At 34.4% G+C, this 13,693-nt stretch overlaps 1 protein-coding gene across 4 annotated transcripts in view; it reads left to right on the top strand.

Moving 5' to 3' along the window:
* The window catches only part of ATR (ATR serine/threonine kinase), a 118,365-nt gene that overhangs the window by 95,566 nt on the left and 9,106 nt on the right, over positions 1-13,693 (top strand). For 3 of the 4 annotated variants that reach the window (XM_072618188.1, XM_072618187.1, XM_072618189.1), the window contains 9 exons: positions 798-895; positions 1,676-1,908; positions 2,650-2,784; positions 4,239-4,445; positions 5,796-5,939; positions 7,830-7,980; positions 8,732-8,888; positions 8,984-9,137; positions 11,045-11,196. In XM_072618188.1, coding sequence (XP_072474289.1) covers positions 798-895; positions 1,676-1,908; positions 2,650-2,784; positions 4,239-4,445; positions 5,796-5,939; positions 7,830-7,980; positions 8,732-8,888; positions 8,984-9,137; positions 11,045-11,196 — 1,431 coding nt within the window. The remainder of the gene's footprint in view (positions 1-797; positions 896-1,675; positions 1,909-2,649; positions 2,785-4,238; positions 4,446-5,795; positions 5,940-7,829; positions 7,981-8,731; positions 8,889-8,983; positions 9,138-11,044; positions 11,197-13,693) is intronic. The other variant, XR_011969025.1, reaches the window with a different exon arrangement.

The raw sequence follows: 13,693 nt of genomic DNA, 5'->3' as shown, positions 1-13,693 counted from the left end.
TATAGAAACCCATCTGGTTAGTACCTGGGCAGGATGTGATGACTCATCATAATCTAAAGGAAAATGTAAATGCTTGTCTGTCCAAGGCACCAGCTACACATAGGTGGGCCTTCTCATGCTCTTAGATGACCAGGAAGCTAGGTCAGAATCTCGAGAAACTCTCAGGAAGCTACTTTAAGGGAGGCCTGGGCCAGTCAACCCCAGGAAACATTTTAATTACCTTTCAGGGAAAAACTAGATTAACTTTCATGGGGGAAAGAGTTGGAATATTGCTTCTACCATACCAGGAATGAGATAGTAAGAGTCCAGACTAGACTTATGTCAGTGGAATAGAAAGGAAAGACTGGATGAGAAAGATTGAGAAAGATTATACAGAGCATGGTCTAACTAAAAACTTAGTTGACTTCAGCCAAAGGCCATCCATCGCAAGGTAGAACTTTGGCACTGGATAGGTAGAGGTCCAAATCAGATAACTTCAAGACTTTTTTTTAAAAACTTAGTTCAAATACTACCTTCTGCAGGAAGACTTTCTGAACCCCCTCAGCTGCAATCTATTTTTTAGGCATCTTACATGTTGTTTCTTTAGAGTATAAGCTCCCTAAGAGCAGGAACTTTTTTTGCTTCTTCTTTGTACCCCTAATGCTTGGCACAATGTAAGAACCTTACTAAGTTCTCTTAGTAAAAGTTTAATAAATGCTTATTAATTGATTTTTCAGAATTCTATATGTACTCTAGATTTCAAACCTTATAATGTAAAAAGAATGATGTACTAATACTTTTTGACTGTGTGATTACAGGTCTCTGCAATATGGTAACCAATTCATATATCAATCAATGCCTAGGATGTTATCGCTGTGGCTTGATTATGGTGCTAAAGCATACGAATGGGAAAAAGGTATAACTTTTTCTACAATATGACAAATAATTTTAAAAGAAAATTTTTTTTGTAAAATCAAATTTATACTAATAATCTATTAAGTTGTGAAAGTTTTGTGTAGAGACTAATTAGATTAATGGCAAATTAAATAAATACAGTTTGATTCCTAGGAATATTTATCATATAATATGTCTTGGAGCCCCTAAGTGAAAACACACCCTTACCTGGATAAGTGTGCCTTCCTATATCTGGGCAAATGAGGCTTGCCTAATCCAGAGATGAATTTAGGATAATTCATACTAACTGAAGATTTAGTGCATTTTTTAATGGGGCTCAGGGTAGTGGAAATGTCTGGTTACCCATAATTCGAGCTAAGTAGACTATGCAAAAAATAAACTTAGCTTTGACAACTTTGCCTCTAAAGAATTTCGTGGCTTGAGATAATACTTTGTCTAGACTTCAATTCCCATTTAACCCGGCAAAGCGATTATATTTGATGAGAGTTCTAAAATTCTGACTCTTTCAATGTCAATGACAGCGGCTCGAAGGAGTTTCCATATGTAGAGTAGTTTATCTTGTTTATTTCAGATTACAGCTGATAGCCTTAAATGGGTCTCCAAACTTCAGTATATGGCCAGAGAATACCTTCATGTACAGAAATAGGCAGACACATAGACTTTGCATATGATTATAACAGGTTCAGAAGTGAAGGTTTGGGAAAGATTTTTTTTTAAGCTCTGAAACTTTAAAAGAAAAGTATACTTCTGTAAGACTGATTTACTGTCGTGTTTCTTTTAGCTGCTCGTTCTGATCGTTTACAAATGAGAACTGATTTGGCCAAAATAAACAAGGTGATCACAGAGCACACAAATTATTTGGCACCCTACCAGTTCCTAACGGCTTTTTCCCAGCTGATCTCTCGAATCTGTCATTCTCATGATGAGGTCTTTGTTGTTTTGATGGAAATTATTGTCAAAGTGTTTCTAACCTACCCCCAGCAAGCAATGTGGATGATGACCGCCGTGTCGAAGGTAACTTAAGAACTATGGGCACTTGTGTTTATAAAGTTAAAAAATAAGCTACAAGTAGTTGTATCATGTTAATTATCACTAGCAGTTTAATACTAATATGTAAATTTAAAAAATTCCCAAGTTCTTTCCCTCTTTTGGAGTATTGTAAAGCAAAATAGAGGCAGCATGGCAAGACAGCTAAGGAGCTGGTTTTGCATTCAGGCAAACTTGGGATTCAAGGCCTGCCTCTGTCGTTTATTCTGTGCCCCAGGCTGCTGTCCAAGACTTGATTACACAGGAGCTTGTTCTGCAGTACTGAAGGAAGTTTTGACACTTGGAATTCGCTATGCCAATGAAATCACAAATCCAAACCTTTCTTACCCACTAAAACATGTGAAAATGGACATGTGTGAGGGTTTTTTAAAGCACCACAGTTTAACATTTTAGTACTTTATAGACAATTTCCATGGAAATTGAGGTAATTAATACATTAATAAGGTTTAGATAATAGACACAGGTTTTGTCTACAGTCAAACAATTTGACACTATGACAAATGACAATATATTTTGTTAATGTTCTTATTATATGTCATCTGAAATGTGAGCTCCTTAACTCATTTGTGTATGACTCAGTTGTGAATTATTAATGAAAATTCATTTCCTTTGCACTTGATTTATATTATACTTCAGAGTTTCAGGAATAGTTTTATTTTAGAAGTAAATATGTAAATTGAATTTGATAAGTATATTTTTTTCTTCCAGTCCTCTTATCCCATGCGTGTAAACAGATGCAAGGAAATTTTAAATAAAGCTATTCAAATGAAGAAATCTTTAGGAAAGTTCATCGGTGATGCAACTCGCCTAACAGATAAACTTCTAGAATTGTGCAATAGATCGGTACAGTAAAAAGTCTTATTTTATTTACAGATTAACCACAGGGTAGTATTTGTAGAGAATTTTTGGTGTCATGATTTGAATTATTTTATCTCTCATAACAGCTACTTTACTGTATACTTCTCCTGAATTAGCTCTGCATTATTAACGTTCAATGAGCTTTTATTATCAGGACCATCCTTAAGTATGGGATTTTTTTTAAAAAACCTATTTAAATATTTATTCATAAAATATTTTTAGATTTTTAAAGTTTGTCTCTCCTACTTCTGACTCATCTTTTCATTTCTAAACCTTTAATATATTTAAAGAACATTGATCTCTATATAATAATAAGGGTTGCTATAGAATTATATTATATTAAAAACAATAACAATCCTAAGAAAAACTGGGCCATTTTTATAGTAGGAAAAAACTTTTGAAAATGTTGCTTCATTTGTGAGGTATCTACTGCCATTTGACTGGTATGCAGGTTTCTGATATCTGATACGTATGGTAATTTGGTAGCAACTCAAACGTCAGTGGCTTTTTATTATACCAGGTTATTTATGTAAAGACAATCCAATAACTCAATTATTCAGGGGTTAAAGGTGTACTTAGAAGATTCTGAGGTCACTTGGTTTTTTTCCTTGTTCTGTTGTATACTTTTAAACCACTGAATTACAAGCATTGAATCAAATGAGAAAGAATTTATTCTTATGAATTCTTATTTATTTAAATATTTAAGTTATTCTTAATTTATTCCTTACCAATAGCTGTATGAATAGATTAGTACTGTTAGTAGGTTCATCCTACTAAACCTAGTCTTAGTTCATCCTAACCTAGGGTTAGTAGGTTCATCAGTCAAAAGATTTATTTCATATTGATCTCTGAGTTTTGAGCAATCGCTCTTTTTCAGTACCATCAATATAGGCATAGCCAAACTTAATAACAGGTTTCTTTTCCAAAGTGAACGTTTAAGTTGTCTAGCATTTATCCTTTTACTTTGATGCACAGAACTGACCTTGAAGATGCCCAAATATTTCCCTGGAGTTTGTTGTTATTTTGCCGAATAATTTTTTAGAAGCTACTTTTTTCCTGATCCTTTTTCTGTGGTCAAATGGGAAAGTAATTCTTGCCCAGTTATTAATCGCTTGGTACTATAGCTTTTCTCATCTTCATATTGAAGTCCTAATATCTAACGTCTATCTATATCATTAGGATTTTTGTGACCAATTTTTTAAAGTCCTTGATAGAACTTTGAGCTTAAGTAGAATATTTTAATTGTGATATTATTTTATCATCATTACAGTATTTCACATGTAACAGGCACTTAATAAATGTTTACTGACTTTAATTGAAGGCTTTGCTGGTAGGGAAAAATGATTGAGAAACTGTGGTGGCAAAGCTTGGTTAGGATTTTTGGTTAAAAAACATCTGAGAACTGTGAGGTAAAAAAATGTACTGTCTTTATTTTCTAGGTTGATGGAGGTGGTAGTAGTTCTACTTTAAGCATGAATGTTCATTTCAAAACCCTTAAAAAGCTGGTAGAAGAACCAACATTTAGTGAAATACTCATTCCTTTACAATCTGTAATGATACCAACTCTTCCATCAACTCCTGGCACTCATGTAAACCATGACCCATTTCCTGGACACTGGGCCTATATTTCAGGCTTTGATGATATGGTAAGATTGGGTGTTATGTGACTATATCATTCATTTCCACATGTTTTTGTTGCTTTTCTTCATCACTACATGAGTGTTCATTTTTTTCGGAAAACGTCATAACTGCAATGTCAAAATGTATTCATTCCCTGTGAAAATTCAGTGTTGTTAAGCAGTACTTGATCGCTTCTTCAGATAATTGAACTTTAACTTTAAAAGCATTTTGTATCCAGATTATAAAATGCTACTAAAATGAAACCTAGTATGTTTTTCTTAAAATTATTAAAATTTTTTACTAACAGTCCTTGCTGTCCCAAAGGAGAAAATGTAAGTGAGGAAAAAAACACAAGATGCTCGATGGTAGGAAATGGGGGAAGAGGGAATAAGAATAAAACTAGGCAAGTCTTATTTCCAAAAATTACTGATGGTGACAGGTCACTTACATTGTGTCATATAGTCCTTGGGGAAGGTCCTTCATTTTACAAATGAAGAAACTGAGGCTCAGAACTCCCCTCAGCAGATGTGTGGTAAGTTGAAGGGCTGAATCAGACCCCAGGAAGCTGCCACACTGCCCCTGGTGTGGGAGAATAAAATATGAGTGTATTAAACAAACATGTGAATATATTTAAATGACTGTTCTCAAAGTACAATCACCTTTTGACACCAAAACCTTACTTACTCTGCTACCTTTGCTCAAAATACTTTTGGAATTTTCCTTCACAGCCAATTGATAAGCTGCAGAAGAAAATCAGGCTTATTTATTTATGTCTCATTTTTAACCATGCCTGAGTTTACTTGGCTTGAGCATTTACCTCATTCATCATACTTGTCTCAGAAATTACTTTTGTCTCCTTTTGTTATTATTCCAGTCATTCAGAATAATGTTCCTATAGGACAATTCCAAAAGAAGAGCTCCCAAAACAGTTTGCGCAATGTTTCATCATTGGATCATTTTCTGTAGCCTCCTGAGTGTGATAACTCAGTTTGGACATAAATAGTCTGGTACCTTTATCACTGCCCTATATCACACCTTATAGTTTTTCTGTTGATCCAAATACTGCTACTGCCACTCCTAAGGAAATAAGGTCATGTGGTGGGTAAAGGACTGTTATCAAAAGGTCTGACTTCAGATCTTAGAATTCATACCTGCCAGAATTGTTGAGAGGAAAGCCTTTTGTAAGCCTCGGTGCTCTTAAGAACTGTGAGCTACATCACTGGGAAACTGTCAAGCCTTGAACAAAATTGGTAAAATAGCAAATTTATAAACCATGTCAGTTGTTTCATTATTTTAACTCTGCAGTTATGACTAATACCCTCAATATGTTACATTTTTACCATTGAATTTCAAATGCTCAAATGGTTATCTTTCAGGTAGAAATTCTTCCTTCTCTTCAGAAACCAAAAAAGATATCTTTAAAAGGATCAGATGGAAAATTCTATATCATGATGTGTAAGCCAAAAGATGACCTAAGAAAAGACTGTAGACTTATGGAGTTTAATTCCTTGATTAATAAGGTTTGGAAATAATTTACTTTTATTTTAGTATTTGTATACCAAGTTTTCCTTCCCCCCCCCCCACCAAAAAAAAATGGTGTGTGCGTGTGTGTGTGTAAAATTTATTTTTCACTTAACTTTTTTAATTCCAAATTTTCTCTCACCCATTGAGAAGGCAAGCAATGTGATATCAGTTACACATGTGAAATCATACAGAGCATTTCCATATTAGCCATAGTGCAAAAAAAGAAAATTAATTTTCATAGAATATTCAATGTAGTGGTTATTTGATTTGAAAATCCATCTCCCCCATATGTGACATGAGGCTTGATTAATTAGCTGTCTTAAAGAGATAATGCAAAGTTACCCCTTTAGTAACATTATTTAGGTTTCTGTGAATCCAGGCATTGCTGAGCACTAAATATCATTTATTTCCTTGGGTAAGTATTTCCAGAGCTTTGCAGTGAAATAAGTACTCTTTTTACTTGTCTGATATGAGCTTCATGTTTTCTCTCATCTAGTTCATTGAACTTGTTTTGTTGTTGTTTTGGAGGGGGAAGGCGAGGCAATTGTCATTAAGTGACTTGTACAAGATCACATGGCTAGTAAGTGTCAAGTGTCTGAGGCCAGATTTAAACTCAGGTCCTCCCAACTCCAGGGCCAGTGGCTGACTATGCCACCTAGCTGCTCCTGAACTTGTTTCAAATAAAGTAAAATTAACGGGCCCAAAATAATAGTATCATGAAATTGACAAAATAATTCAACAAATTATGTTTATATCTGGCTGAATCAAAAGTAACAGAAAAATCAAAATCAATGTTTTTAAAGCCAGTATTTCAAAGGAGTTTACTTTTTCTTTACCAGAATGGCAAGTACCTTAATTACAGATCTTTTCAGTAGTTATTTGTTGATTTTAGGTACTTGATATTTCTGAGTCTTTTCCTGGCCTCTAGTTAAATTTGTCCCAGTTTTTCTTCTGGACTTTGCCTCTGTCATCATTAGGAAAGAAAAATAAACTTGGAGGTGTATTAAGGTGGTCTATTTACAAAACTCTGGTATTTTATTGTAATCTGATCTAGCGAACCCATACCATAGGACTATCTTCTAAGCCAAATTGCCTTATGCCAAAGTTCTTTTGATATTTCAGTAATTAAAAGAATTTTAGGGTCGTATTTAAATATGCCTTATATGTGAAATATTGGTGTATTAAACATACGAATTTAAATATACTGTTAGAGTAAACAGTGGTTTAATGAGGTCTCAATGTAGTGTCATTCATTTTGCCAGTAACTACTTAACCTAATAGGTGTGAAATAGAGTTTTCTGATTAACCCTGAAAAATAAAATTACTAAACAGCTCTTTTGAAATTGAGCAGGTGGCATGTGAGGGAGCTGTACTTATTATCTCAGTGTTTACTCCTTTCAGTTATAAAATTAGAGGGAAAACTATTCCTGCCACCCTTTTAGGAGTGTTATAACCATGAATTAGGTAAGACTTGTATAGCTTTCAATTCGGTTGGAAGATGTTTTCATATGAAGCTAGAATATTTAAGTGGTAGAAATATAGTATGAATAACTAAGACAAAAACATAGTCAATTATTGGTGTCATGTATTTCTTCCCCTTCCATTTTTGGTAATAGTTTTATACTCACAAAAATTAGATGGCAGTTTTCATTCCAAAGAATTAAACATTTCTGTGTTAGTGTTACACTAAGAAATAAAGTAACCATGATTTTTTCTTGTTAAAGAAGCATAATTTTCTTCTGTACCATTTTGAAGGGATTGTAAGCTAACCTATATTATTCTTATTAGGAAAAGAGTAGCAGTTGGATATATTGAAACATCTTGAAATTTATAGCTTTTTATTCTGTTTTGATATTGTTTGCTTGCCGTTTTGAAAAAATATATAGTGCTTAAGAAAAGATGCAGAGTCTCGCAGAAGAGAGCTTCATATCCGAACATATGCAGTTATTCCCCTAAATGATGAATGTGGTATCATTGAATGGGTTAACAACACCGCCGGCTTGAGACTTATTCTTACTAAACTATATAAAGAAAAAGGTACTGAAAGACATTCTTTGTTCTTAATTTATAACATAGGTATATAATTTCAGCTAACACATTGCACTATATTTTTTTTTTTGCTTGTACTGAGTTGTTCTCCATGTCTTGCATCCTGAAGTAAACTTAGTGGGACTCATTGAATTATAGAATACATCAATCTAATATGGTCTCTATCCTGACACTATTTCGGAAGCTCTAGGCCTGCCTCAAGTTAGAGTGTCTCATAGGAACCCATTCCACCCTGGGTCTTTCAGTTACTGGTCAGAACAGCTTTGAATTTAGAAAATTGTTTCTCTCCTACAGTTGATGCAGTTTCCTGTGGGATTTGCAAAAGGGCCCATCTTTTGGACCTCTGGGGCTGTCTCTGAACTAGAATGGATTGTTCAAAGCAATTCTACAGCAAAATGGGTTCCCTAATTTTTATCACATGTTGATAATCACAAGAGGATGCTATTCCTTTTTCACCTGATGTTGACTTTCATAGTTCAGGGATTAGACTTGGACTAATTAGTAAATGAAGATACAGTCTTGTATTTTTGGGGGAGGGTTGTATTGAACAGCAATTTTTTTTTTACCTTGATTATAACGGAAATCTTCTCCAGTTATCTATGTATTTTATTGATGTTCATCTCTTAGTTGTTTTCAGACAGTGTTGATGTGAAACATTTTTTTGTCTCATATTTTAATAGAAAATTTTGTTCCTTTTCATATTTGGTTAACACGACTGAACAAAATTTGTGCCCTGTAGGAGTATACATGACAGGAAAGGAGCTTCGCCAGTGCATGCTGCCCAAGACAGCTGCTTTATCTGAAAAATTGAAAGTGTTCCAAGAATTTTTGCTACCACGGCACCCTTCTATTTTCCATGAGTGGTTTCTGAGGACATTCCCTGATCCAACTTCATGGTCAGTTGGTTACCTGTTTTAGCCAGATGCTTATATTCACAGCTCCATTAATGCAGCAAACAGCAGCCACATTCATTGTGTTTTGTTCCATCCAGGTACAGTAGTCGATCAGCATATTGCCGTTCCACAGCGGTAATGTCTATGGTTGGTTACATACTGGGTCTCGGAGACCGTCATGGTGAAAACATTCTTTTTGATTCTTTGACTGGTGAATGTATACATGTGGATTTCAACTGTCTATTTAATAAGGTAAATGATATGACTTACTTTAGTCACTTCAAAGATTTCCTCCAAGTTGGTTTCTGTAATTGACCCTTACTAATTCTAGTCTAGTTATCAATAGCATATATAAGTGCAGGTGTGACAGGGAATTTCTTGACTATCATAGAGTTCACACCTCTCTTAATGGATAGTATTTGGGGTAGGAGAGTCCAAAGCTCTTTTTGTATTGTAGACAGGAAAAGCAAACTGAGTTCACCTTAGGGTTTACAGTGTTTTCCCTACAACAGACTTGTTTGGCCAGAAAAGGCAGTATTATGCCTGTTTTACAGATCAAGAAATGGAGGCCTGTGAGATTTAAGGGTCACAAAGTTAGTATCAGAGCTGAGATAAAAGTCTCTTTCCACTATATAACATGCTGTCTAGCAATTTCTCCTTGGTACCAGAGACAACTTCCTTCAGCTACCAAGGAACCAAGAATGGTAGTAGACCTGTTGTTAGTTGGTAACAGGTTGCCAGCACAAGAGGAAACGGATAGAAAATCAGGGGAGGAAAGGATGAAAAAATATGAAAATCTCAGGGCAAAGGACATCTTAGGGAGGTTTTTCAGATCAGGCTATATGAGGACCAGTTGAAGGAGATAGGGAGCTATATCCTGAAGACACACCTGGGGCAGGCATGACAGCTATCTTCAGCTATTTGAAGGCTATCCCTTGAAACAGGAATCTGACTTGTTTGATTTGGCTGCAAGTGGCAGAACTAGGTACAAGGGGTGGAAATTGCAAATAAACAAATTATAAGGCTTAATATTGGAAAAACTTTCTAATATGGCTTTTCAAAAGTGGAGTGAATTACCTTAAGAGGTATAGTCCTCACAAGATGTCTTCAAGCACAGTGTAGAGCTGTGGTGTCAAAGTCAAATAGAAACAAGAGTCATTAAATCATACATAAAGATCCCTATGGATCATGTTTATTTAGAAAAACCATGTTTATATAGTCCTTTTTTAAATTAATTCATTGATTTGTTAAATATTTCCCAATTATGTTTTAATCTCGTTTGGGTCACACTCAAGAGTGTGATGGCAGGCTGGTCTATGTGACTATTTGCTAGATTATATCGTAGAGGGTTCTTCATCAGGTATGGATTGGAATTAATGGTTTCTGATTTCTCTTCTAATTTTGTGACGTATGTGTAGGGGGAATGTTTGCCAGGGTTTCTACAAGACAGGAAATATAAGCAGTTTGATCAACTCCTTCAGTCAGAAAGTTAAAATTCTTTTCTAGGTGGAGTATAAAATTTATATACATGGGAAGTTTTTTTAGTAACATTTACTGTAAAATTGAATTGGAGATAAGTTACAGTATTTTAGATTCAAAGTTGCTTGCAAATATCAAAAGTACTTCTTAGGCCAGTCCTGGCTCTAAAACTGTTGTGTAAAAAGGTTTCTCTGGTTAGCATTATAATAGGTCTCCACTATACTTAGAAAGGACAGCTAGGTGGCACAGTGGATAAAGTGCTGGGTGTGGAGTCAGGAAGATTCATCTTCCTGAGTTCAAATCGAACCTTAGACACTTAAAAGCTATGTGATCCTGGACAAATCACTTAATCCTATTTGCCTCAGTTTCCTCATCTGTAAAATGATCTGAAGAAGGAAATGGCAAACCACTCTAGTATCTTTGCCCAGAAAACTGAAATGGTTCATAAAGAGTCAGACACAATGGAACATGACTGAACAACAACTACAAAAATTTACAAAATTGATTTCCAGTGGTTACATTTCATGAGGGGTCTTTTTGGTCTGTTAATTCCTAGCATGTTAGCATAAATCATTTAGACATTTTATTGTTACTATTCCAATTAAATAAAGCAGATGATAAATTCTATGCATATGGCACAATCCTAAGTTTATGTCTCTTTTTAAATTATGCTTGTTAAGGGAGAAACTTTTGAAGTTCCGGAGATTGTTCCATTTCGCCTCACTCATAACATGGTCAATGGAATGGGTCCAATGGGAACAGAAGGTCTTTTTCGAAGAGCGTGTGAAGTAACAATGAGACTGATGCGTGATCAAAGAGAACCTTTAATGAGGTAACTAGTAAAGAATGAATTTAGGCGACTCTTCCCTCTTGGTCAGTTGCATATTAAATTAGTCTCTGTTGGAGGAGAGAATCCCTCTCTTTTTGTGGCATTGTGCAGAATATACATATATAATGAAATGGCACTATTCTCACTCCTCTTTTAATTTCTTTCATGACTAATATATTCAGTAGTATTAGCAACTTTTTGCATCTCTATTGTAAGCAAAAAAGGCTTGGGGTCATAGAAATTACTACTCTAACAGAAATTTCAAAGCTTTTGCCATTCTGAAAATAAACTAGGTATTGCATGGCACTGGAAACTAAAAACAGATTCTAGGAAAAAGAGAGAAATTGGATTCTTATATTTCCTGTCATTCCATCATCATTCCATCCTCTAAATTTGGGAGTTTTATGTGTGACTTGGTATATAATTTTCCTTAAAGAAGACCTAAATTAATTCATAACTGACAAATTATCCATAAAGTTAAGTTATATTAACTATAAAACTCAAATCTGAAATGAAAGATATGCACTCTCTAGATAGAATTTCTTCAGCTTCAGAAAGAACTCTGGATACTGTTGTGTTGCTGGAAATACAATGCAGGGGAGCTTATCGTGTTCAGGATAAATAAAATGTTAACAAATAAAACATCCTTTTTTTTTCTGATGATCAGATCATCCCATATTTATTAGGTTCCTGTTAAGCATTATTCAAGGCATTGTCATTATTTACATAACAGAAGAAAACATTCTAAAAAGGGCTGGTTTCTTTTTTTAAAAAATTAATTTTTTTCAGTTATTAAAAGTATTTTTTCTCTCTCCTACTCACCAACCATCATTGAGAAGAAGAGAAAAACAAAACCCTCGTAATCAAACATGCATCATCAAAGCCAAACAAATTCCTGCATTGGCCATGTGAAGAAATAAATTTTAATCTCTACCCTGAGTCCATCTCTTCTGTCAGGAAGAAATGTTTCATCTTGAGTCCTACAGTGTTGTATACAATAACATTATATAAATTGTTCTCCTGATTCTGCTTGTTTCTCTTCTCATCAGTTCCTACAAGTATTCCCAGGTTCCTCTGAAACTGTCCCCTTCATTATTCCTTACAACACAGCAGTATTCCATTATATTCACAGCCTATAATTTGTTCAGTGATTTCCTAATCGCTGAGCACCCCCTTAGCTCCCAACTCTTTGCCACTGCAAAAAGAACTTCGATTTTCTTTTCATGGTTATACTTAAGTATCATTTTTAGTACAAGGTTTAAAAAAAATCTTAGTTATTTTTAAGTTGAGAGTTTTTCATTAGAAAATAGTCATGTGTCATGACAAATATTATGGGTTTTTTAAAGTAAGTATATTTAAACATATTGTTTCTTCATGGTAAGTATCAAGCAGTTATCAGACTTGGTTTAATTTGGGTTTAAAGAATGTACTTTTATGTATTAGTAACTTGTTAGTTGGGTGTAGAGTATGAAGAAAAGGAATGTACTATGAAAGAATTAAGAAGGAACTTCTGATTACTAAGGAGAAATTTTTCCTGAAGATGATGAAATCTGCCATTTGCATAGTTTGCCCAAGGATTGCCAAATTATTAATATTAATAATTTGTAATACATAATTACCCTTTAGTTGTTGACCTTCTATCCTCTGTCTTTACCTTTTCTTCTATTCTTTGTTTCTCTTGCCCTTTAACTGTCATCTTATAATTAGGAATTTCATATTTTTGATTTGTGGTCACAATATTAACAATTTACAGTCTGAAATTTGGTTAAGAATTACAAGAAGCCATATCAAAAAATCTTAGTGCTAACCAACCATGTAATTCTTCCATCTGTCAAAGCCCCTGGATCCAGTGCATAGAATCCTTACATTCTTAAGAGAAAGGTCATGTTAGAAGACTTCACAGGGAAATGAGATTTTAAAGAATAAATATGATTTAGGTAGGTGAAGAGGAGTTGGGAAGTATAGTTAAGGAAGGTGAACAGTATTATTAAGGAGAAAAGAGGAAAGTCAGGTACATAGCTAGCGAGTAAAGCTATTTTGGCTTCAGCATATCTCTTAACCTTTCAGGGCCAGATTTGTTTGAGTTTCTTCAGGATCTCCTGATGGTATACAAATATTCCCAGCCAATCCTTGTAGAAATGCATAATTTTTAAAATCAGATTTTTAGAATAGAATAAAAATTGTTTATTGAAGTTTGTCTGTAAACTACATAAATGGAGAAAATGTTGATTTAATTAGTTACAAGAATTAAAGTGTTTCCATAAGGAAGAGGCAAGACCTCTTGCTAGCCCTTTAAATTAAGACATACCATATTTTCCATTGAGATTTAATGGAATTTGGTCAAAATGACGTGATACTGGTACTAAAGAGGCTTGGGTTTCAGTCTGCAGTCTGCCATGGGTTCAGTGTGTAACCTAAGTAACTTAACCTCCTTGTGGCTTAGTTCCTTCATCTCTAAAATGGGAGGGGGCAGGTTATATTTAATTCTATAAACACTTAG

The sequence above is a fragment of the Notamacropus eugenii genome, chromosome 6 (genome assembly GCF_028372415.1).
Source record: "Notamacropus eugenii isolate mMacEug1 chromosome 6, mMacEug1.pri_v2, whole genome shotgun sequence".
In the NCBI taxonomy this organism is placed as follows: Eukaryota; Metazoa; Chordata; class Mammalia; order Diprotodontia; family Macropodidae; genus Notamacropus; species Notamacropus eugenii.
The sequence above is the reverse complement of the archived record's forward strand: the minus strand, read 5'-3'. Positions and strand labels throughout refer to the sequence as shown.